The sequence below is a fragment of the Felis catus genome, chromosome B4, assembly GCF_018350175.1.
Source record: "Felis catus isolate Fca126 chromosome B4, F.catus_Fca126_mat1.0, whole genome shotgun sequence".
Classification (NCBI taxonomy): domain Eukaryota; kingdom Metazoa; phylum Chordata; class Mammalia; order Carnivora; family Felidae; genus Felis; species Felis catus.
This window is the reverse complement of record NC_058374.1, coordinates 55,985,864-56,012,082: the sequence shown is the minus strand read 5'-3', so window position 1 is coordinate 56,012,082 and position 26,219 is coordinate 55,985,864. Positions and strand designations below refer to the sequence as shown.

The following is a 26,219-nucleotide window of genomic DNA, read 5'->3' as shown; positions in this document are numbered from 1 at the left end:
TAAAAAAGGCTTTTTTCCTATATTACTTTTTATGACTTATTGGTTATTATGATTAAATCTTATTGTCTGCTTAAATATTTAAAATAATATTCTTAATGTAAGAATACACAAAACAAGTGGACCAGCTTTGTTTTACTCTTTTAAATGTCCCTTTTGCCATAATGCAGTGTGTGGTGAAAAATCAGTTTTTAAAAATGTTTTAATCAAAAGAAATGATATTACTAATATTTCCTATTGTGTAGAGCCTGTATTTTAAACTACGGTCTATGATCCCCTGCTGCCTTTGCCATGTAAATTTTACAGTATCTCTGCCTGAAGATGAATTAATACAGGTAATTAAGATTCAAATTATTATTATTATTTTTTAATGTTTAATTATTTAGTTTAAGAAAGAGAGTACAAGCAGGGGAGGGGCAGAGAGAAGGAGACAGAGAGAATCCCAAGCAGGCTCTGTGCAGTCAGCACAGAGTCTGATGCAGGGCTCGAACTCAAAACCATGAGATTGTGACCTGAGCTGAAACCAAGAGTCGGACGCTTAAGCGGCTAAACCACCCATGCACCCCAAGTTTCAATTATTATTGAAGAAGAATTCTAGCTTTTATCTGATCTGTTTTAATATTATAAACCTGCCATAAGTGAATAAGTATAAAGGATTTTGCTTTATAATATTTTTAAACATATTAGAATGAATCAGCCCATGTATGTTTTATTTTTCTGAACTCTAGTAATCCAAAGGTAGAATCATATGGCTAGCATAGAATGTGTACTTATGTGGGATTTCTCCTGTCCCCATATTTTAGAGAAGGTACTTGAGCTCTTGCAGGAATATCTAGGTTTAGGTACACATGTCAGACTCAGTTGTAGTCTGAATATCTGAATAGTTATTGGCAATTCTGGTTGAGAGTCTTAACCAGGAAAAGCAAGTTAGCCAGTTAGTATAAATTGTTCCATGCTACTGAAGAAGGTTTGTGAGAAACTTTTTGTGGCAATGATTAGTTTGCTAATCACGTTGTTTCTGTAATTCTAGGTTACAGTCACAGCAGTTGCAATAACTTTTGACAAAAATCAGGCTTTACAGACCACAAAAACACATGTTGAAAAGTCATTGCAAAGAGGTAAACCTGTGATGGATGGGAGCATAGTTCATGTTTGTATACATTATAGTTCAGTGAAAAAGGTAGATTAAATAAATGACTTTTTTCTTGAAGAAGAGATATGTCACTTTTTCTATCTTTATAACGTGGTGGATAAGAAGAATGTGATTGACTTGGTATTTTTCACACATGAATAGGTGGTTCACTGGTATTTATTTCCATAAAGAATGCTGCTGTTTTTTAGGCTTAGTTTATAGTATATTAATTCTGCAGAAATTTTGTGATTTCTGTCCTGGAGTCTTTGGGGAGGTCCTCAAGGCATCTGAGAACCTACTGATGTAGTAAACATCATGTATTCTTCTCAAGAAAGGTTCCCTGGTACCCAGCAGATTCTCAGAGTTGTCCTTTATCCAGTAAAATTTAGGAAGTACCATCCTTAATATATTCCAAAGAAACTCATTATTAAAAACTGTTATGTGTTCTGAAAAAAAGGACAGGGAAATAGTATGCTTTCTAAACTTTAAGGACTTACCTGGCTAAATGAAATATACATGGTTAGTCTAAAATTTTTAAAGGTGATTACATTCTACATGCAAAGCATGAATTAATGTCAAACAGATGTATTTAACGATTGCATTCAGATATTTATCTAAGAAGATAGAAAATAACTGTTTAAGTATCATAGAACTAGTATGGTACAAAAAGTAGAATGATAATTGTGGAGCTATTATTTGTTATTGAGTTCTTATTGTTATATGCTAAGAGATTTATACTTAGGAGTTTTTCTAAATCTCACAACAGTCCTAGCAGGGAAGAGAGCATCTCTCAACATTATGCAGGTGAAGGGTTTCTATGGGAGAAACCAAAAAGAAAATAACGAGAATAAATTGGATTGGGGGGAAATATATATTATCCCAGATTCTTAATTAAAAAAAATTAATACTGGATCATTACTAAATAACTAGTGTTTTTCTTGCCTCTCAAGCCTCTACAGATAATGAAGAACTTCTGCAGTTTCCACTGGAGCTCTGTTCAGATTCGCTTCCTTCTCATCCTTTTCCACCAGCTAAAGGTTGGTTAAATGAGGGAAATGTGAACACAAATCCTAGTTTCTTCGTTCCTTTTACTTCTTCATTGTAGGCAATCTTACTTACTCTTGAGATGAAGATTTATTCTTCATTCCCTCATGGTCTGTTTCTTCATGTTTGTACAGGGGAGAGAGTAATATTCCTCATATTTTAATTTCTCAAGTAATCTCATCATAAATTATTAAGGTAATTTTTCATGTGATACTCCATTCTTACACTTCAAATGTATTAAAGTTTTATCTTCAGAAATCTGTATTTCCCTAAGTAACTACTCACACATGATATATTGATACTATCTGGTAAGGTTTTTTTCCAGCAACGATTGAATCTTTTCAAAAATGTTTACATTTTATGGATAATAAAATACTTATTTTCTTCAGAAGGTGTGTGGAGAGGTTTAGGTGGGGGTAGTATAAGTAAAAAAGGGATGAGCTGTCTTTTGAGTGTCTTGGTTATTATTGAGGAACGTTGTTATGTGCTTAAAGATACTGCCATATTTTCAAATGCAAAATGATGCTTTCTTAATAGCAATACATCTACATAGATCTGTACAATCTTTGGAAAAAAATGGGAGGTAGTATTTTCTATTTCTCTTCTGATTTCAGGGCAATTTTTATTATAAGAATTTTCAGAATTACTATACTTTATTTTATAGCATTACATATACAATAAGTGTAGTTTGTTTTTTCATAGTTTTTTATTCTGAGAAGTGATGCATTTGTTATTTCAATCAAAATTGGCTTTTCTAATTTTTACATTTTATAATGCAAGAGAAATTTTTAAATGATTTGTACTTATCAGTTATTTCATCTGATACCAATTAGTTATAATACAGAATAGTATTATATTCACATTGCATATAGAGTCTTTACTAAATCACTAGGCCTGCTTATCTATGTAGATAAATAGATCTTGTCTCATATTTTGAAGATGAAAAGATAAGCTCGTTTCAGATTCTGAACTTTCTAACATGGTAACTGTGGTCCTCTTTCTTGTTTAAGTTAAAATTCTACTTTAGAACTCCATAGAGAATTTTAGCATAGTTCAACTCCTTGAAAGAAGAGAGAGGAAAAATCAAATCCAAAGATAATCTGAGTTCAGATTTATCAATTAAATATAGCTTCTAGAACAAAAAGAACTGTGAAGAATCTTCCTTGTACTGACTAGATACAATTTTTTTTTAAAACACCTATTTGTACAGGAAACTTGTATTTAGCCACAGGGTTAGTTCAAATCACTTTTAGGTGTCATTTTGTTTATCCTTACCCTGCAATGGGTGGGGTGGGGTGTGGAGGGGGAACCAAAACCAAAAAATGTAATCACAACAAAAAGATTTGATCAATTGGCAATCTATAGGAATATATACTTGTGGATATGGGGTTCCTTGAGCTCAATTTTACCTTGTTAGCAGTTACTGATTTCTGAAGAAAATTGGATTTAAATTCTTTAAATTTTTCGTATCTATATTGATAACTTGCAGTTTCTGCAGTAGCTAAGTATTTTCAAAGGTAATTAAAACTAGTGCTTGTTGGCGTCATGAGTCTATTTTGTACAAATGATACTTTGTAGAATGAGGAAAGAAGAATTTGAGTAGAATAAGTCATATCTGAACAGTACTTAAAACATTGCAGTTCATTTCAGGGAGTGTGGAGAGGGGCCCTAAAGTGGAGTAATAAAGTAGCAGACCTGGGTTCTCTTCTCAGTTCTGCGACTGATCAAGTGTGAGAACTTGGGCCGGTTAACCTCTAATAAGCCAACTAAGCCTCAGTTCCTCATCTGCAAGATGTGAAAGGATTAATATTCTCTCTAGCCTTTAACTCTCATTCCTTGGGTTTCTATAGCAAATGGTTCTTCAATAATTAACATGTTCCTGTTATTAAAAACATAAATCAAAAGCTAATTAATCAAAATCAGAGGCTAATGTTTAATTAAGTTAAATTAAAAATTTCCGAATTAAGTTAAATTAAAAATTTCCGAATAGCTTCAAATCTATTAAATCAATAATTTTTAAATTCAACTTCTCCAAGCCATGGAGTTTCTTCATAGGTGCTTCATGGCCTTCTAGGAGGCAGGGTGGGCAGGGAGTGAGGGGAGGGGAGGTCTCTGGACCCGCTACCTCTGAACTAGAGCAGCTTCGATTCAGTAATGCTTTTACTTACCGATTTTCTGTATCTGATTTTGTTGTAAGAAAGAGTTTCAAAACGTTTGAAAACCACCGAATCAGATCATGCTGCCATCATCATCATCTTCATAATGTTTAGTAGCATCACATCTAATACTAACATATATGAAACTTTTATACTAAGTACTTAACTGCAAAAACTATGTGCAAAAACTATGTGTTTTTCCTTGAATATTACATTTTAGAATCATCAGTAACTACTAAAAAGTTTAGTAGTACCTTTTTGTGAATACTTTTGTAAGTGTCGTTTCTGTTGCATGCTTATTTATTGTCTTTGCTTCCTCAAGTCTTTTCAGGAGGACATCGGTTATACTAAATATACTTGAAGAAGTTATCACAAAGTATTTTGGAAGATTTGAGGATAGGATGGGTTTTGAAAAGGTCTGAAGAGTGGAATAATAGAGTGTAATACATGAATGTAGTAATTGAGCATTGTAACGTGAAGGGAAGTTTTAAATAGAGAATAGAAATATCTGGCAAAAGTTAAGCTTAGCAATTTAGAAGTAACAGGCAAGAGAGAGAAAGGTAAAGAGTTCTAGGAATGAATGAATGAATGAATGAATGAATGAATGAATGAATAAATAAATAAATAGTGCTAGGGAAAGCCCAAAAACTTCTTGACTTTCTTATATGCAACCACAAGAGGCTTAAAAGTCGACTACTAATATTGATAAATAAGTAAATATATAGTTTTATGGTTTTTATACTTTTGTTAAGGTCAGTTAGCTAAGCTGATGGAGCTTTTTCCCTTTTTTAAATTCTGAAAACTTTATTAAGCTTCATTTTATTTTAAGTTTAATATCAAGTTTTACTTAATTTTTCATGTTATTACAGACAGGGCAATTTATTAAAAATCGTTACTTCTTGTATGTTGACAGAGTAGTTTCAAGAGCTATGCACAGCATATTTATTTATACTTCCATCTTTTAACTTGTAGATAAACCTTTCCTTTTTGTGTTACTGAAAAATGAGTGAATATTATGTGAAGAAAATATGCTTCAATTATGTGTATCCTAATCTAATTCACCGTGTAGAGTAAGCCTGGGCCTGAATTGTCCATCCATGTTCATTTTTGTCCTTTCATATTTTGTTATATTTGGTTTTATTTCTCAGGGTAACAAAATAGTTTGATGTAGGTCTCAAATTTATGGCCGGTTTAATTACCTTGCTAGGTGTCTTGATTTTCTGATTTGAAATTTTAAAAGGTGCTGAGCCTGAGTAATTTATTCCAGGAAATTATCATGTGGAGGTCATCAGAATTCTTTGATGAATATTATGAGGAACATAGATGATGTTCCATCAACATAAATTACTTATATTCACATGAGGCTATATTATGAGAAAAAGAATGGCAAATTTTTTATACCACTCTCATAATGTTTTTTCTTCATCATTAGTATCTATACTTTAGTTTTCTAAATATTTACTTTTACACTATGAAATGGCTTTAAGAGACCATTTTATATATATATATATATACACACACACATATATACATATATATACACATATATATGTGTATATGTATATATGTATATAAATTAATCTATATATATAAATGAATTTATATAAAAGGATAGAACAAATACAGTAACAATGGGGAATCTGAGTGAAAGTAATCTGGGTAAAAATAAAAAAAATCAGTAGGATTTTTCTTGCAGACTGTAGAAAATCTCAAAAATTTTATGCATATACTTTTTATAAAAGGTTAGCAAATTATTTTTGATATATGTCTAAAGCCCTAAATCTCAATATATTAGGTACCATACTGTGGTTCTTAAGATCTCAGACAAATGTATGTGAATCATATGCCACTATAAATATATTTCAAATACTTTATAGGTTTATAATAAGATAATAGTTTTCATTAAAATTATGAGAGTTTAAGGCTTTTAAAAGGTTAGGTAAATTTAGTTTTTTATGTACTGTCAGATGAAACTGTGTAGAAGAAAAGTCTTTTGTACCTAACTTGATCCTGCTTTCATTTTGCTTTGTGCTGGGAGGAAAGCCTCAGGTTCAGTGGCATAAGCTATAGGCTGGAAGGAGAGTACTCTTTGCATTAAGCAGCTGCTGATTAATGTGACGAGCAGAGGTCAAATTCTGGATTTCGGTATAAAAAAAAACAAGTTGGTTTATATCCTCAATACATTGTACTCCATAATTAGATCTTCACATTTGAAGTTTTTTAATGTTGATTTTTATTGAGGCTATAAGGGTTATTCTTTGTTAAGACAAATTTGATTTTAGAAGATAGTTTAATTTTTTAAATTAAATGACTTGCCTCACATTACTTTAAACTAGCCATTTGAAATATGACCCTATAAAAACTACAAAGTTAGCTTTTATTTTATCCTGCCAACTAATGGTTCTAAATTCTTACAACTATTACATAGTTCTTTACACTAACTAAAAATATCTTTATGTATTAACAATTCATTGCATGTCTGTTTTTTCTTTCTTTTTAAAATCTATTTTGTCACTACAACCAAATGGTAGCAACAGTACCAAACACTGAAGTTCTCCATGTTGTTGATGGCCCCAACCATCAGTGGGAGGTCCTGAAAGGAGAGAGATGCTGAGGGGAAGGAGATTGAGAGGAAAAGAGAAACTGCAGAGTGGAAAATATATGAGAAACTCATCCCAGATATGGGAAAGAAGGAAGGAAAGAGAATTGATGGAGAAGTAGGGATAAGGAATCTTTGCTTCTTCAAGGCAGCTTGAGTTCAGTGAAATCCAGAGTTTGCGGAAGAGGGAGTAAACAGCAAAGAAAATGGAACTGGGTTACTGGGTTATTTAGAAGAGAAGATATAAAGGGTGGGACGGAGGGGAGAAGTGAATGCCTGGAAACAGGCAGGAAAACAGAAAATGGGCATTAAAGAAGACAGGTTGTTTAGGCTGTTGCACTCCTTTAATTGTACAAGGTGGAAGCTTTAATGATCCAAATAGAGAAGCTAATTGTCTTTGTCATCTAATGTACATATTGTGATAGTAGTCGAGTTTTTCCCATAGTGGACTCTCCAAATTGAAGCTATTTATATTTTTCTCTGTGCTTTAAATATCTTTTAGCTATAATATGGCAATTTCATTATCAATCCACCAGTATTTGAATATCATTATGGACAAGGTTTCTACTGAATGTTTATACACATAATTTGTCTTATTTAACTCAGTCATTAGGCCAGATTTTATAGTTATAGGATATAGCTAATCAGTATATTATAGAGTGACAGAAATGCTGAAACAGACATAAAGTGAAATTTTGATCATAATAACTTAAAACTAAGAATGTTTAAATAGCTAAATAAAGCAGACATTTTTAAAGACTTCAGATTGCATATGAATTTTTTTAAGTGGGCTCCATGCCCATCATGGGGCTTGAATTTACAAACCCTGAGATTAAGACTTGCTTGCTCTACTGACTGAGCCAGCCAGGCATTCCAGATTGCATATTTTTTAATCTGCCAGAGAATCTTCATAAGTTTCAGGGCCTTTTTTTTAGTTTTGGTAATTTCCTTAAGATGACCAGATAAGATTATCTCAAGTATTTTTTAATTATTCAAAGCAAAGATGATTTGTAGATTCTAATGTGAATAAGTTGTCAGAAGAGTTATTGATCATTGTAGAGCTTTATCATCGCCAGCTGATACCTTTGTCCTTGGTTATGACAAGTTATTTAGGAGAATGGAAGAAGTCTCAAACTTCAGAAGCATTGGAGCATGTATAATTGAGGGAGAAAGAGTCCTTGCCACATTATTTTCTGTTGTCATCAATATGCTCATTTTCACTCAACTGCTTTTAACCTAGGTTAGTCTCCCGCCCCACACTGATAAGGGCTTGTTAAATACAATTGTAGTGTACTAAGAGAATAATAAAACTTTATTTTCTATTTGTCTTGCTGACTTTCTAGGATTGTTCATTGGCCGGGGGGGGGTGGGGGTGGATAACAGGGTTATCACTTACTGGTGACTTTTTAATGAAGCCAAATAATCATTTTTTTGTATCCAGTGGGAAAGGAAATCGTAAGAGAAGTGGGCTACTGTGTGGCTTCATTGAGACTTTCTGCAGCTAGAATGGGGATACCTAACATAAGAAGTGTTTGTCTCAAACTCTTTCACATGTGGAGCAGAGACTTTCACATGTAGACAAATATACAAATGGCTGGCAATGGGCATTAGCTACTCAACAAATCTCAAAAGATTTTAATAAGATTTCTACTGAATGTGAAATATGTTCTCTCTCTCTCTCTTTTTTTTTTTTTAAGTATTGGCTTAGAGATTGCATATGTGTTTATTTCTTTTTCACCAGAATTGCTAGTTTGCCAGTGAGCCAGATAACCGATATCTGTAGTACCTTCTCTTTTGAAAAGCCTATTACCTTGAAAGCCAAACTGTAATTAGAGGAGCAGAGTGACTGAGAATCTGAGGTCTTTAGATAACTGAGGTGTGCAAACGTCTGAGGTGCTGATCACCTGTTCCCTGGACCACCTCATCTTGGGCCTTTTTTCTGTGAGAAAAATTAAGATCTTGGCAAGCATGTTGGGTGAACCTGCTGTCCTGAACTGAGATCAAAAATCATCTCCCTTAACCTTTCCCTTAAGAATATCTGCAATTTAAAAACTTTTTTTTTTCTTAAATTTTAATTCAATACATACATATATGAAGGCAGGGAATAGACATTTTCCCTTGCTCTTCCCCCCCCCCCCTTCTCCACCCTTTGTAAAAATTTTTTGGGAAAAGTAATAAATGTACACGGTGAAACATTCAAATCTTATGAAAAAATCAAATAGTCCAAAATCTAGCTCCCCCTTCTCCATTCATTTACCTTTTCACGAGGCAACTACTCTTAATCAGATTTATTGTCTGTCTTTGCAAAGATATACTATTTATCCTTTAAAAAAACAAATATTTTACAGATCAATGTGTACCTTTGGTTCTTTTTTTTAAAATTGATATTTAGAGCTGGTAATAGATACTTTCTACATGCTCTTTTGGTGGACATTTGTTATTAAATTACATGTAGTTGCTACTCACTGGGGAGTTTCCTATTACCCAGATAATACTGAATTATAGAAGATAATTTCATGGTAATAATTTTCACATTTTTTTAAAGCTTTGACCCCTGTTCCCTCATTTTAAAAGCTTTCACAGAATTCCTAAGGCCAAGTATATTTTCTGTAAGTCTCTGCCCCACAAGTCTGTACTACGTAGGACATAGGAGAGCCCTGGGAGCCACCTGGGATATGGAGGCTTAGGATGGGCATTTGCTGTCCCACCTTCTGCACCGTGTCTGTTTCAGTGCTGAACTAGCTGTCCCTGGAGATGTGATAGGCCTCTGAGTGTCTGTTCTGTTGTAGTCTCCTTCCTGTGGGTTCCATCTCCTCCTGGACTTCCAAAGCTCAGGATCCTGAATCAGGGAGGACTCTTCCTGTCTAGATCTACGGTCTTGAGGGCATGATGGTCAGGGGCACACCCACAGCATGGTACCTCACAGTCATTTTGTTGACCCTACTTAGCCCATTTATTCAACAGCTCTGTATTGTAAGAGGAATGTCAGCCACTCTACACTTTGCAGTATTAACTGGTGGTCACTTGCCTTATAAAAATGGGGAGAGGGAGTATGCATACTTCCATGCACCCAATTAGCAAGAACCTGTCCAAACCTTATTTGGTATAAGGTTTAACTTCGTTAATTTAAGAATATTACCAAAAGATTAATACATTAAGCAGAGATAAAAATATGTATTTACTTAATTTGTAATTAAAAAAAAACTGGATGACTCGAATTATTCTCAGAAGTTTTTGTAGTGCTGTTTAAATTTGTACAATACTTTAAATAGCTATAATAAAAATATGAAATATTAGGGAAAATTCTGGATGCTCCTTTTGTGAGGTTCCTGGAAAGGGAGTGATTCTAGTTTGGGACCCTAGTCATGTCTGTGGAGAGTACTTTTGGTTCCACAACGTCTTAATGCCACCAGAGGGAACTGTTGACAGTGAAGTCCTTGAATGAAGGGGATTGTGGTAGTGAGGGGGAAGGTTATGGTTAGTAAGCAGCTTGTGTTTATCTGTGAGACACAGGTCATTGCCTTGTCCGTAATTTGTAATCTTATTGACCCTTCCCACTCCCCAAACATTTTCCCTTCCAAGTTTCATTTCAGGTTTTCTTTAATTTCTCTGCTCAGTTTTCTCATCCTGCTTTCATCCTACTAACATTTGTTACTATGTTTATATTTTCTCATGTCTATAATGTTTCTGAAACTCTTCTTGTGTTACAGTAACAGTCTTCCTTGACATGCTATTTATTAACTGAGCTAGTTTTCATATATCAGTAGAAACTGCACTTAAACCCTGAATTCTTCAATTTGGTTTGCTTTTATAATGAAGCCATAAAGATTTCCTCCTATTCATCTGGCTTATAGATGGTATTGACAAACAGCAAAGAAGAGATACTGGCTTGTACTTAGCATCCGAGCTAATGTTGTTCATATTGTCTTATTAGAACACCTGGAGAGTGCAAGTTCTAACTCAGGTATACCAGCTGCACAGAGAGGTGAGTTTGTCTAATTAAGCAAATAGTCACCAAAGGTGTGAAATTCTAGTGTGGTGGTGCATAAACATACAGACATTGGAGAAATGCACTGGACAGTGGAATAAACACCAAAATGTGGCATTATTGTAGTTAGAATGTGTCATTAAAAATATTAATTAACCTAATATTTAAGTTTTTAGCATCTTAATAGTTTCCCTGTTTCTCAAACTAAAATTTTAGCTCTTTGACATTCTTTTTAGCTTAGTAGTAGTAAAAGCTATTTTATTTAAAAAGGAGAACTTGTTAGACTCGCATCTGCCTCCCCACTCAATGTTGTCAGAAGCTTGTTACCAAAATCAGACGTGAAAACAGAATATTGACCACAATAATCCTTTGGCCTTTCTGTTACTTATGGTAGAAAGAATGTGTTTTAATAAAAGATAAGTCAACCAGTGATTTTTTTTTTTTTCATGTGTTCTTCTTCAGCATTTGATTTTCATTATTTTTGTTTTAGGGTAAAAATAAGGAATTAAAGTCCTAAAATATAGACAGTTAAAACCTTGTAAAGAAAAAGAATGGGAAATAACATTAGTCAAAGCGGTATATGGTCCTTGCAGTGATATTTTGGTAAGACCTTGCTTCCATTGCCCCTAAGAGACCACCACACAACTATGACATCACCAAAAATGCTCAGCCAGCTAATTAAGAACTTGGTTTTGGACAAATCAGTGTCTAAAGCTTGACTCTTTACTATCTCTCATATCTGACTTGAAAAGGACCATTCTTTTTCTAAGTTACAGTTAAAGTACATCATCGGAAGGAGTGTTATGACGAGTAAGAGACGTCATCCATATTTTTTCTTTGTGTTTTCTTTTGTTTTCTGTCTGTGTTTTCAGCAACGTCAGTTGATTACAGTTCCTTTGCAGACAGATGCAGCAGCTGGATAGAGCTCATTAAACTGAAAGCTCAGACCATAAGGCGCGGATCAATTAAGACAAGTAGGCGGATGTTTCTACCACATTATGATCTGAGAAGCATATCCCTGATTTCCCAGTGGTGAAGGCTAGACCTTTCTACCCTGTAATAACATTGCCGATCAATCATGTATTGGAGTGTGAAAGCTGCAGACTCTAATGGTCACTTAGCAAAAGTTATTGAAGGGCCTTTGATTTGTTCATTTTAACTGTAGAATTATGTTTTAAAAATTTTACTTTTTGTGAAGGTATTCTTAGAAGTGTATAGATATTATATCCTCCTAATGGAAGGAAATTATGAGCTCTCTTATAGAAGAGATACTCTTTGAGGACCCTAGCTACTATGTAGTATATGGCATCTGTTAGTTTCCTAAGAGTGATAAAGAGGGCCAAAAGAATGAGGTATTTCTGGATAGAAAGTAGTAAACTCTTATCTCACTGCTAGAATCAGGATCGTTACTGACGTGTTCTTTATACTCCATGTGTTTTGATAGACTTTGAGGTAAACATATTTGAGTGAAAGAATTTATAGTACATTAAGAGAGAACGAATGATGTTTTAGAGGAAAGATCACAGGATTTGGAACCAGACAGATCTGGTTTGGGATCCTAGAAGTGTCATTTTAATAGCTGTGTGACCTTGGGCAAGTTATGTAATTTCTCTGAGCCTCAGTTTGCTCATGTGTAAAATGGGGATAATATCTATGTTGCTGGGTTGTAAGGATTAGATAATACCTATGCATGTGTGGCTTATAGTAGTTACTTGATAAGTGCTAGCTATTATTATTTGTTATGTTATAAACAGTTAAACTTTTAGATAGCCAAGGTCATTTGTTTTTAAAATTATGAGTTTGATCAAAAAGGTTTGGAGAAGAAACCCATTACAACTTGTTAACATAAGGTTTATCTACAAGTTGACAGTGATGAAGTTGTCTGAAACAGATGGAAAAACTGCACTGGGAAATATAACAACTTTCACACTCTCTGTAATAATTTGTTCCTACAGCAGATAATTTTTAATGCTCTCCTGCTTTTTCTTTTTCTTCACTTTATAACGATCATTGTGTGTTGTCATAGCTATACCGCATCAGCATTTTCTTTTGCAGGAATGCCATTTTTCTTCCAAAAGAATTCCATTTCAGCATTTCCTCTCACGTTTTTCTTTCTCTCTTTAATTGCATGCAGTGCATGATAATTTCTTTACTCTCATGACATGGCTTACCCTCACAGACAGCTGAATGTTGTCACCACTTTTTTGGAAACCTTAGGGAATAATTGAGTTACCAACATCTGATCTTGAGGTTTTCTTTTCTTTCTCCAAACTTAGCTGTCACCGTTGAAAAAGCAAGTCCAATGGGTGAAGGAAATTTCCGGAACCGTTCTGCTCCACCTTGTGCAAATTCTACAGTTGGGGTTGTTAAGATGACACCTCTTTCTTTCATTCCTGGAGCAAAAATAACCAAATATCTTGGGATAATTAACATGTTTTTTATCCGGGAAACCACTTCTCTTCGTGAGGTAGGTAATTTTATAACATTGTTTTTGTACATTTTCTGATTGAAGACATTAGTATCAAAACCAAACGAATTTCAGGTTGTTATTTTTTGCTAAAGTATAGACACATGCACACACACACACACGTACCTTTTCTTTTCTTTTTTCTTTTCTTTTTTTCAGTAATTTGTCTGGATTGATTCTAGATTAGATTTACCAAATTTCATATAGCACCGAGTATTAGCACAAGAATTGTGTTGGGTTTAATTTCATTTATTATTAGAGATTCCAGACCCTTATCATAAGTAAAACAAGTAAATTGATCCATGTTGGATTAGAGATTTAAAATAGCCTGAAAGAACAGTTTAGTTTTTTCAAGTAGTTATTTGCCTGCTATTATTTAAATGGCAGTTTTCATGGTTTTACATTTAGAAACTGTAGGGGACTATATTATAGATAGATGTCTGTGGATAGTTTATGTCTGTTTTTTTTCTCCCCCTGAAAAAGAATGTGGCTGCTCATTTTATTGCCCCCTCCAGAAGTATATGAGGATGCCATTTATTCAAATTCTTACCCCACAGTGGGTAACAGTAATTATAATGTTTTGATGTGGTCACATTTAAGAATCAGTCTATTATATCTTTCATTACATAGGAATTTAAACTCAAGGAAAAATTGTATTTACATTGTGTCTTCCTAGAGCAAAGTAATATTGTGAATAGGGACAATTTTAAATTATTGAGGTATGAAACTTAATAAACTCTCAGCACTTTGTTTTTTTTTTAAAGTCTATGCATTATAAAGATGCCTTAACTATGCTTTTTTTCCCATTGTGTCATCATCAGTGTTTCTGTACTTCCTTAGAAATAATAACCCTTATACTATTTTTTTTTTTTTTAATTTGAGAGAGAGAGAGAGAGAGAGAGAGAGCCTGAGCCAGTGAGAGGGGCAGAAAGAGAGGGAGAAAGAGAATCTTAAGCAGGCTCAATGAACTCTCAGCACAGAGCCCAGTGCTCTGCTCAGTCCCATGACCCTGGTATCATGATCTAAGCTGGACCCTCAATTGACTGAGCCACCCAGGCACCCTGCCCTCATGCTGGTTTTGGTTTTTGTTTTTGTTTTTGTTTTTTAATGGGGAGGCTGCTATTTAAAAACAAAATTTTTTTTTTAACGTTTATTTATTTTTGAGAGACAGAAAGAGAGCAGGGGAGGGGCAGAGAGAGAGAGGGACACACAGAATCCTAAGCAGGTTCCAGGCCCCGAGCTGTCAGCACAGAGCCTGATGTGGGACTCGAACCCACAGACTGTGAGATCATGACCTGAGCCGAAGTCGGATGCTTAACTGACTGAGCCACTCAGGCGCCCCTATCATGATGTTTTTAATATCATACTCACCATTCTGCACCTGGCACAGTGTCTGGCAGAGAATAGACATAGATATTTTTCTGTAAATGAGGGCATGACTTCTGACAGATTAATTAGGTAGATGTTTTCTTTATGATAAATTAGGAAATCATATTCCATTGTGTTGAGATAGAAAAGATGCTATCTTAATATATTCTCAAAAACCTTTTAATATAGAATTAGGTGACGCTTTTAGGTCCATTTAAATTTGACGAAAAAAGTTGGGTGTGAGAAGCTGGTATGGATGGGTAAATTAACTTTCCAGTTTTTTTTTTGTTGTTGTTGTTTTTTTTCAATGTTTATTTATTTTTGGGACAGAGAGAGACAGAGCATGAACGGGGGAGGGGCAGAGAGAGAGGGAGACACAGAATCGGAAACAGGCTCCAGGCTCCGAGCCATCAGCCCAGAGCCCGACGCGGGGCTCGAACTCACAGACCGCGAGATCCTGACCTGGCTGAAGTCGGACGCTTAACCGACTGCGCCACCCAGGCGCCCCAACCAGTTGTTTTTAATAGCACGTACTTATTGCACTATGTTAATCCATAAAATTTTGTTTCCTAAGTGCTTTCTCTATTGCTTGAGAGCCACGCCCCAAAATGTTGCCTCACAGTGGATTTCTCTTCAACAGAGATTTGTAATATTAACTGTATGGCATAATATCCCAAATTTATTTGTTACTTGATAAGTTATTTGCTTACAATTATATAATCTTTTAAGAATTACCCTCTGTAGTCTCTGTAACTCTGCCATCAGAATGTCTAGATTTAAAAGGCAGGAAGGAAACAGATATAAGTGAAAGAAAAAATGTCCTGAGCTATGATGAATTGGAAGTAGGCTGAAATGCCTCAGTTTCTCAGTTACAAAGAGAGCTGCCTTTACAAAACTACTGCTTTTTAGAAAGGTGTGATCTGGTCAAATGTTTTTTCTAGCAGTGCATTAAATTTTGCCATTCACTTCCAGTTTAAAGTTTGAAATTTCTTCCTAGACTGTAAATAACCTCCAGTAGAATTCATATAAAGCTGAGGTTGAACAGCATTTTAAGCTCTCAGCTAGACTTTGGTTTCTGTTTTGTTTTCGAACACTCAAAACATTCCCCAAACTACTGGATTTCATTCCCTGACAAATATGTATGGAAAACTCAGTATGTGCACATACTGAGTTGTGCACATACTGAGTTGTGAGCAGAACAGATGCATATAGTTGTGAGCAGAACAGATGACAGTTTCTGACCTGATGGAATTTACAGTCTGGTAGAACTGGAGCATGGTGGACATTAAACAAATAATCATGTAACTTATGTATAATTACTAGTGATGTTAAGTAATATAAAGAAATGCAACAAAGGCTATCAGAGGAAATAACAGGGAAACTTAATTTAGATCTGATAGTCAGGGAAGGTTTCTCTGAGAGAGTTACATATAAACAGGGACCTGAGGAATTAAGAGTTATTCTGGTGGAAAACTGGGGAGGAGCCTTCAGGAACAGCATGTACAATGACCCCAAGGAAGGAAAAGTGCTTGACACCTATGAAAAACTGATAAAAAGGCAAGTGTGCCTGGAACATGCTTCAGGATGGGGAATATGGATAGCAGAGAAGTTTTATTATGTATATTTGCCATCAATTTGTGTGAATGATAGGAACGATTTGATGGAGATGTTGAAGATGGAGAAACAATTTGAATTCTTGCTCTGCCTTTTTTTTTTATTAGCTATGTGGTCATAGCTAGTCAGGGCCACAGCTTTGGTTTCATCATCTGTAACGTAAGGGTACTAATCTCCATCACAGACATGTGTGCAGTAAAGGTTTGTTCATTCATGCAACAGATCCCTGTTATGAGGAAAATTAAAATGATCATCTATTAAGATCATTTAAGATGTTTTAATATATATTATTTGGCATTTTATATACATTCATGTCCACGTATATAGTTTGATTTTTTGCATATTATTATTTAGGAAGGAGGAGTCAGTGGTTTTCTCCATGCTTTCATTGCTGAAGTGTTTGCAATGGTGAGAGCTCATGTCGCTGCATTAGGAGGCAATGCTGTTGTCTCCTACATAATGAAGCAGTGTGTCTTCATGGAGAACCCAAATAAAAACCAGGTGAGATGTAGCTGGAAACATCCAGTGAGGGAACCTGAGGATTTCCGCTGTGGCTTTCCCATCCTCCCATTCATCTCCCAACCAAAGGGAATTGCTCTTCAGAGCTTTTGGATTCTAGATGTTTAAAACATGTTTTAATAACTATATTAGTAACCATGGTCATACATAAATCACATACTGTTTTCACATCCCAGATCTTCTTAAATATCTCTGGAAGTTTTGCTCCTAAGTTACTGTGAAAGCCACCTCTAGTTTGGACTATGAACTGTCCAGTTCTAACTGCCATACTAGTGAAGAGTACATCCCGATGGGGCCACACTCTTTATCTATTTCTGTAATAACATCAGAGTTTGTTTGTTTATTTGTTTTTAAAGTAGGCTCTGTTGACCCTAGATCGAGTCACATGCTCTACCCACTGAGCTAGCCAGGCGCTCCTATTGATGTATCTCTAATAAATAATTCTGTTAGTGGGAGCAAAAGACCATTACTTAGGATCAGTTTTATAATAAATTTATCAGTATTGTTCCTTTAAAAAACTTATTAATTTTTTTTTTTTTCAGTTTTCTTGTGAGTTGCCTTCTTTTCATTTGCTCATTTCTCTATTGGGTTGTCTGTCTTTTCTCTAGTGACTTCAAAGCCTGTGCTTTTCAGCTATGCAACACTGCCCCTAATATAACAGAAAATTGTAAGCATATTATTGAGTTGGTGATTAAACATGTCCTGTTGTTTGTCTAGGCACAGTGTCTTATAAATGTAAGTGGTGATGCAGTGGTTTTTGTTCGTGAATCCGAGTTAGAAGTGGTATCAACCCAGCAGCCTACCGCCAACTGCCAGCCATCATGTACTGGAGGAGAAGTTACCACCTGAAGTAAATTAGAAAGAGTTCAACTAAATGAAATTCATCTGTCTCCATTGTTTTGTCTTTAATTATCTTACTGGACTTTTAAAAGTGAACTTAATTTCAGATCATTAAGAGAGAACTGGTACATTTTGAGTAGATTTGATTTGTGTCTAATCTCTTGGAGGCATGAGAATTTTTAAACCATGGTGTTTTGTTTGCCAGGCCACGCCCCATGAAGTCTTGACCCTTCACTAAGTTCAGATAGATTTCTCAGAGAACTGTAGCAGAGATGGAAGCTGTCTGTAATTTATGTTGACTTTAATAAAATCATACTTTGAAACACAAAATGGTGAGATTATCAAGAAATTATAATAACTACCCTGGTGTAATTGAGAGAAACTAAACAAGAAATTTATAAATTGTTAATGAATAAATAATCTGATTTGAGGAATGTGTGGGAAAATGGAGAACAGTTTTGAGAAATCTATGTGTTTCTTAATGCGTTTTATTTTGATAACTGAGTTTGGAATTTGGTAACAACTGAAGGGGAAGAGTGCTTCAGCCATCTTTTAAAAAGTTAAAATTACTGTAACTTGGATCCATATTGTGTCCTAACTGCTGTAAAAGAAAATGTAATTTATTAGAACGAGTGTCCTTCCATTGAAAGTTTTAATAATGTTTGTAAGGAGGGAGGAAGAAATTAACTACATAACTTTACAACTGGCCAAATTTTGTTAGTGTTTTTGTTAGTGTTTAATTTGTCTAGAAGAGGCTTGGCTTCAACTGGGAAGAAAAAGGTCAGTGAGTTTTGTTGAAATAGTTAAAATATAATTGACCTAGTAGGAGTATAAAATTATTTTTAATAGAATCATACTGCACTCCTACCAAATAAACAGATTTATATCTTAGGCATTTTTGATGGTAAGTTAGATTGTATTTGGCATAGAATTTGGAGATGTAACTTGAATGTAAATATGCTGCAGAGTGTTGAATGTATACGTAGAAACACCTTTTCTGTCAATGCCAAATACCTAGTGCAAATGAACCTTAAAAAGTACATTCCTCCTTTGCACAATAAAATTTCTGTATAAAACTCATGATTTCGCTCTTTCAGGATAACAAACTACCCTAAAAATTAGGAATCAATTCCTTGTTATCACAGGTGTCAATATTTTTCTGTATTTTGTTTATAATTTTATTTTTTAAATAAAAAGTTTATAAACTGGAATATCCCCTATGTCTCTGCTTACCTCCCTTGTGCAGTACTGCCAGTAGTCTGAAACCCCTTCCCATCCGATGGTCTCCATTCCTCCCTTCAGTCAGCAAACATCTGTTGTGCATCTGCTGGGACTGTGGCATTTTCATGGTCTTTGGTTGGTAGGTATTCACATTTAGCATCTGTTTGTTGAATGGTTGTTAGATCCCAGAGCACAGTTTTAGGCAGTCACCAAAGCACACCTAAGTTCTTATGATCATGGAGCTTATCTTCCATGGCTACACAAGTGAATAATCTGTAAACTGTGCTATATGGTACTATAGCAATTGCTAATGTTTACTGAATGCTTTCTATGTGCCAGGCAGCGTCACAAATAGATTTTTGTATTAACCCTTGTAATATTTACAGAAACCCTATGAGGTAGACGTAGATACTGTAGTGAAGCCCCATTTTGTGGTTGAGGAAGCCGAGTAGAGAGTTTGATTTGCCCAAAGACACAATAAATAGTAGAGCCAAGATTCAAGCACAGGCAATCTGGCTCTGAAATTTACACTATTAAGTGAGAAAAATGTGTGTAGCTTGAGATGGAGCCAGCTTCCCAAAGGAAATGATATTTAAACTCAGTCTGGAAAAATGTGCAGTTCACTGGAATTGACTATTTGTTCATAGTTTTATCCATCCATCCATTCATCCAACAGCTGTTATGTGATTGCTTAATATGTTTTAGAGTCCTTTCTAGGCAGAGGAATAATAATATCACTAATTGAGTATCTATGTTGTGCCATGTCCTATGCATAGAGATACATTATTACTAATTCTTAAAATAAAACTGACTATGTGGCATTATCTCCATTATAAACATAAAACTGACTGGGTGGCATTATCAGGCCTGGCTGATTTCTAGAAAACCTGGAGTTTCCTTAACTACTCAGGCTTAACCCTCTGTCTGCTCACATGGGCCATTTGCTCCTGTGCTCCACCTCTGAAGCATAATCAGTCCATGCTGTCTCCTTCCAGAAAAACTAATGTTACACTGTACCTCAAGAGTTGCTGCTCTTTTCTTTGTGTGGATTCCCTCAAAAATGGTCATTTTGAACAGATGTGCTGGGACTTACTACAGTGTTTACAGCATGCCTCATATGTATCCCTTTCATTCTTAAGTGCTGCTCCAGAGGTAAACTACACAACTTAACCAATTTGCTACATGCAGTGAGCACTTCCTCCACCTCCCGCTCTTCCATAATCCATTACGGTCTGGCTTCCATCCCCTGATCTGTCCTTTGTATGCCAATGATACAAGCATTGGATTGCAGTATTGGATTGCTGACAAGCTTTTTCACACATACACATACACTTTTTCATTAGTGTATAAATGGGATCATAAACACAATTTTTTAAATTTTTATTAAAAAAATTTTTTTAATGTTTATTTTTGAGAGAGAGACAGACCGTGAGCAGGGAAGGGGCAGAGAGAGAGGGAGACATAGAATCTGAAGCAGTCCCCAGGCCCTAAGCTGTCAGCATAGACCCCAATGCTGGGCTCGAACTCACCAACTGTGAGATCGTGACCTGAGCCGAAGTCGGACACTCAACTGAATAAGCCACCCAGGCGCCCCCATAAACACAATTTTTAAATAGAGTGGCTTTACTTTCTACCTTTTTGCCTGGCTTTCTCCCACTTTCCCATCACATTTCTATTAATCTGCTGATGAGTTATAATTTACATTCATTAAAATCTAAATGTACAGTTTAAGGGGCTATGACAAATGGGTTCAGTTGTGTAACCAAGGTAAAGGACATACCTGTCACACAAAAGAACATTTTCCCCACACACACGCACACACAAACATTTCCATCACCCCAGGAGGTTTCCCTACTGTTCTTTTGCAGTCAGTCCACTACCCCTTCTGTGTAAATGACATCTTATGCTTGATGGCTTTTATTTTGTGCAATGATTTCTAGGTGCATCTATATATGGACAACATTTTTGGCTCTCATGAATAAAGCGATTTTTTATTTGTTGGCACTGTTCTATGAAAATTGAATTTCTGTTCTTTAGAGTTTGCTTTTTCTTGTTGATAATCTGCCACATATGTGACAAAATTTCCCCTTATTTTGTTGTGCATCAACACAGTTCAGGGTACCTTTTGTCATATCCAAACATTTAATTTTATTGTGGACAATATGACTCTTTTCTTTCTTAGATTCCCTTAGTTAAGATGATCTCCCCTTGAGTTCTTGGCTATCTTGAAGGTTCATCAAACAACATGTCCTGAATTGCTCTCATCTTGTGGCTCCCCATCAAACTTGATACCCTTCATTATTTCTTCCTAGATAAATGTCATCACACTTAGTCTTAGCTTGAGTCAGAGACCTGAGGGAGATCCAAAGCCTATGCCTGTTCCACTACACAACCCAATTTCATGAAACAGGAGGCGTAAAAGTGTGGAAGCATGAAAATGTATATTGTATGAAAGCAACACATTTATTTACAAGCAGTTTTGCAGTCCCCTCTCCTCGCCCCCAGGGGAAGGTCTTTCACAGAGTACTTTGAGAATCTGACCTAAACTTTGGAACTTTTCCCCAGAAAAATAAGCATACACATGAAATTTTGCATACTGCTTCAGGAGATTTATTGAAATACTGAAACCCAACTGACCCCGACTTAAACCTAATATAGAATGAATACAGGGGAATGAGGAGCCAGGCTGAAGTAAAAGTTAGGAATAGTTACATAAATGCTATCCTAAAAACCTAGCCTTTTCCCCGGAGGAAAGTCAAGACATTTTTAAGATTAGATTTTTAAATATTAAAAAACCCAGGGGTGTCTGGCTGGTTCAGTTGGTGGAACATGTGAGTCTTGACCTCGGGGTTGTGGGTTCGGGTCCCTTGTTGTGTGTGGTTACTTGAAAATTAAAAATCCTTGAAAAAAAAAAAACACGATATGTCTATGGTAGGCAGAATAATCTCCCTCCAAGATATCCACAGCCTAATTTTCAGAACCTGTGAGTATATTACCTTACAGAACAAAAGGGACTTTGCAAATGTGATCAAAGTTAAAGACCTTGAGATAGGGAAATTACCTAGGTTTATCTGAAGGGGTCCTAGGATCTAATCACATGAATCCTCAAAAGTGGAAGATGGTAGAAGAGTAGGTTAGAGAGAGTCTATGAGAGGTGGGCTCAACATGCCATTGCTCACTTTGAAGAAGGAAGGGAGCTACAAGCCGAGAAATGTGGGTGGTTTCTAGACTCCAGGAATGGCCCTCAGCTGACAGCAAGTACATAGGGTTCTCTGTTCTATAACCACAAGGAACTGAATTTTGCCAAAAACTGAAATGGGTAAGGAAATGGATTCTCCCTTAGAGCCTCCAGAAAGGAACAAAGCTTGATTTTAGCCTTGTGAGACCCATATCAGATTTCTGACCTATGGAAATGTAACATAATAAACTTATTTAAGCACTAAGTTGGCAATAGTTATGGAAGCAATAGAAGACTAACACGAATTCTTCTAAATTTAAACTATGGCTATATATAAAGCATAAAGTTACAATATAGTGCTATTTATGGTAATATGAAATGCTTCACAAACTCAGGATATAAGTACAGTCATATCTCTTTTTTGTAATTAATTATTTTGAATACCCACCCAACTAATTAGGATAAATTCAGGATCTCCCACCTTTGAGGTCGTCTCCACTTCTAGAATTGTCCAAGAACTCTAGAGGCTCAGCGCAGTCCCCAGAACTTTAAGTTCAGCTTCTCCACCAACGCTGTAGAGAGTACAGGAACCACTTCGTTACGCTGTTGCATTTGCTTCTCACTGCCGCATGATGTCGCTGTTGGAATGGGTTCCCCAGAGTAGTAGAAGATGCTGGTCTCCTGCAGTGATGACGCCTAAGTGGCCAAAACAACAGCAAAGGTTTGCATGACTCCTTAGCAGGTAGTTCTATTTCCTCCACGCCTATTCCATCTAAGGAAACCTGCCAAGTTTCACTTTCTAGTGCTCAACCCAACTGTCAATGGAGTTGCGGAGAGTTTCCTGTGAACTCTACGTATGAGGGATTTTTGTTTTTTTAATTTTTTAAAAATGTTTTTTTTAATTTAGTTTTGAGACAGGGAGAGAGACAGAGCATGGGCAGAGGAGGGACAAAGAGAGACACAGAATCTGAAGCAGGCTCCAGGCTCTGAGCTGTCAGCACAGAGCCTGATGTGGGGCTCCAACTCAGGAACCGGGAGATCATGACCTGAGCTAAAGTCAGCTGCTTAACCGACTGAGCCACCCAGGCATGCCATGAGGTTTGTTTGTTTGTTTTTTAAATAAGATATGTATTTTGCAGACATTTTATTTCAGTCTGTGTCTTATTTTGCATTCTTCAAACATTGTCTTTTGGGGAAAAATTTTTTAACTTTGATGAAGTCTTCATTTTTTTTCTTTTGTGGTTTGTACTTTCTGTGTTCTCAGATCTTCCAATTAACAATCCTACTTCTAGGAAATTACAAACATTTTCATTTCTCTTAGATACCAAATGGAATGTCTCTCTGATGATTTGCTGTGTGTATCTTCAGTGTAGGGCTGGTAGAACTTGGAGAGCTGCTGCTTCCCATGGTTGTTGAAGATGAGGATCGCCTTGATCATGGCTGAGCCAGGCCGACTCGGTCGGCACTGGGGGCCAGAGCAGGGGCTGTGCTTTCTTGTGTTCTAAGAAATTTTGCCTAACCCCAAATTGCAAAGCTTTCCTAGGAATTTCAGGTTTTGGCTTTACCTTTAGGTACATGATCATTTCAAGTTACATTTTGTATGTGGTATGAGTATGGGTCAAGGCTTTTATTTTCTTTTTTTTCCTTTTTTGCATATGGATATCCAACTGCTTGAGCACAATTTTTTGAAAAGACTAACTTCTCTACATTTGATTGACTTGGCATCTTTGTTGAAAATTGATTAATTGGTTGACCACATATAGACGTACAGGTCTATTTCTGGACTGTCCTGTGTTCTATATATCTATCCTTTTTCTAATATTAAACTATCTTGATTCTTCTAATTTCATAGTAGGTCTGGAAATCAAGGAATGTGAGTCTTAAAACTTTGTTCACATTCTTAAATCATTTTTTAAAATGTTTGTTTATTTTGAGAGAGAGAGAGTGCACTGCAAAGAGACAGAGAGGGGGAGAGAGAGAGAGAGAAAGAGAATCCCAGGCAGGCTCCACGCTGTCAGTGCAGAGCCCAACAAGGCGCTCAGTCCCACGAGATGTGAGATCATGACCTGAGCCAAAGTCAGACGCTTAACCGACTGAGCCACCCAGGTGCCCCTGTTCACATTCTTAAAAAATATTTTTGACAATTTTAGTTCCTTTGTTTTTTCCATGTAGATTTTCAATAGCTTGTTAATATTTATATGAATAAAACCTGCTTTTTAAAATTGGGATTGTGCTGAATCTATAGATCCCTATAGTTTAGGGAGAATTGACAACTTAATCTTGAGTCTTTCAATCCATGAACACGCTATTTCTCTTCATTTAGGTTTTGTTTAATGTATTTCATCAATATTTTGTAGTTTTCAATACACAAATCTTGCACATTGTGCATGTGAGGGGGCTTTATATCTAAGTACTGTACTGTGGGAAGTCAAATAGCTATGTCCTGGTTAAGGAGATTATAGGGAACGTATTACACTGCTTTCTGGACATGATGAAAACAGCTGACCAGTATCTATTAATGTGTATTTAGGGGTTGGGTCCTGCCTGTGCTCATGTATTCCTTAGACCGTATTATCTTTGGGATATCTTATCTGTTCCCCACCCTGCTTTTGGCAGGCATCTGCTCTTTTGTAGTCTGGGAATGCCTTGTAGCATTTCTACTCCTGTCGGAATACTCAAATTGCAAATGTTGATTATGAATTGCCTGTGTGGCACAACTTCTTTTCTTTTTAAATTTTTTGTTAATGTTTATTTATTTTTGGGAGAGAGAAAGACAGAGCATGAGCAGAGGAGGGGCAGAGAGAGAGGGAGACACAGAATCTGAAGCAGGTTCCAGGCTCTGAGCTGTCAGCACAGAGCCCGACACGGGGCTCGAATGCATGAACTGCGAGATCATGACCTGAACCAAAGTCAGACGCTTTACCAACTGAGCCACCCAGGCGCCCCAACAACCCTCTTGATATTCTAAAATCCACACAGCTGGGGCAGGGTGGTGAAGGGTGCGAGGAAGTATGGTTTTTGTTAATGCCTTCCAATCCCAAGGGGTCATTTCATAACCATTTCTTATTGTTTCAATGATCCCCTTAGTAAAAGAGCTTTGGATACCATTCTCAGCAACACTTTGTTTCAATTCCTTAAAGATAGTGAAAAGGAGGGACTCATGCCTAAGGTGATGTCCAGCAGTGGTAATGACAGGGAAACTATGAGACTCCCCAGCAGCATATCCCTCTTGTAAACATTGCTGCATAGCTAATGGTTTATGTCCCTCCAATATAGGTATTGGCTTTATATTGGGAAGAATAGGGACAGGAAGAGGTGGTGGAGCGAAGTTGTCCTCCATTGTAGGAGGTGCCATAGGAGTGGTGGGTGTTAGGCTATCTTTCTTAATTTTTTCCTTCTCTGGAGATAACACGTAAGGGACATAATGCCGTTCAGACGAAACTCCAGGTCACTAAGATGGAAGCAGGAACATTCTCTCCTTTTTCATGTTTTTTTTTTTTTTTTTTTTAATATTTCCTACTTGTTCCCATAGATCTAAATCAACTGTACCATGGTCTGGGAACCAGGGGCAGGTGTCTCATATTGTTCATAACAATTTACTTAATTGATCTTTTTTTGACAGTACAATGAGCTGCCTTTAAAAGCTGCTGTAAAGTTTTTAAATATAATAGCTGTTCCTTTGTCTTTTTTGGCCCATGATAAAGGAAGAGAAAAGAAATACTCTCAACTAGACACCTTGGCAGCTATCCCAAGTGGGTATTGCTGTCCCTTACTGGGATGAGGTCTGTCTGAAGTCTGGAACTTTCTTCTCCTGAATGTGTCGATTCTGCCACCTGATGAGCTTCCTCCGGAACCTATCACTGTCATGTCAGGGTCACCAGTTGTGGGTTCAGCTTTTGACTTTGTCCATCAAAACCGAGGATGGCAGAAAGGATTACTCAAGACTCCACAAGTCAAGAGAGGTGAGAGGGAAGCTAAGGGAAGTCTCCCTAAGCTGCTCTCAAGCTCCTGTATGTTAGGTATACGATGTAGGGAAAACATTATGCAACATGCCAGTAAGAATGTATAGAAAGCATAGAAAACATGCAAAAAAAAC

At 36.2% G+C, this 26,219-nt stretch overlaps 1 protein-coding gene and 1 long non-coding RNA gene across 27 annotated transcripts in view; both read left to right on the top strand.

The window, feature by feature from the left end:
* Positions 1-18,935, top strand: part of C2CD5 (C2 calcium dependent domain containing 5) — a 101,543-nt gene extending 82,608 nt beyond the window's left edge. For 11 of the 25 annotated variants that reach the window (XM_011283840.4, XM_019834683.3, XM_019834681.3 and 8 more), the window contains 8 exons: positions 243-332; positions 1,028-1,115; positions 2,080-2,166; positions 10,863-10,913; positions 11,789-11,890; positions 13,193-13,383; positions 16,720-16,866; positions 17,602-18,935. In XM_011283840.4, coding sequence (XP_011282142.1) covers positions 243-332; positions 1,028-1,115; positions 2,080-2,166; positions 10,863-10,913; positions 11,789-11,890; positions 13,193-13,383; positions 16,720-16,866; positions 17,602-17,733 — 888 coding nt within the window. In that variant the 3' untranslated portion in view covers positions 17,734-18,935. The remainder of the gene's footprint in view (positions 1-242; positions 333-1,027; positions 1,116-2,079; positions 2,167-10,862; positions 10,914-11,788; positions 11,891-13,192; positions 13,384-16,719; positions 16,867-17,601) is intronic. The other 14 variants (XM_045061541.1, XM_019834675.3, XM_045061542.1 and 11 more) reach the window with 4 other exon arrangements.
* A 4,225-nt stretch (positions 18,936-23,160) lies between these two features.
* The window catches only part of LOC111561335, a 39,029-nt gene continuing 35,970 nt past the window's right edge, over positions 23,161-26,219 (top strand). The window contains exon 1 of one of the 2 annotated variants that reach the window (XR_006600585.1): positions 23,161-23,221. This is a non-coding gene — a long non-coding RNA (uncharacterized LOC111561335). Of the gene's footprint in view, positions 23,222-24,150; positions 26,086-26,219 lie in introns of those variants that run through there. The other variant, XR_006600586.1, reaches the window with a different exon arrangement.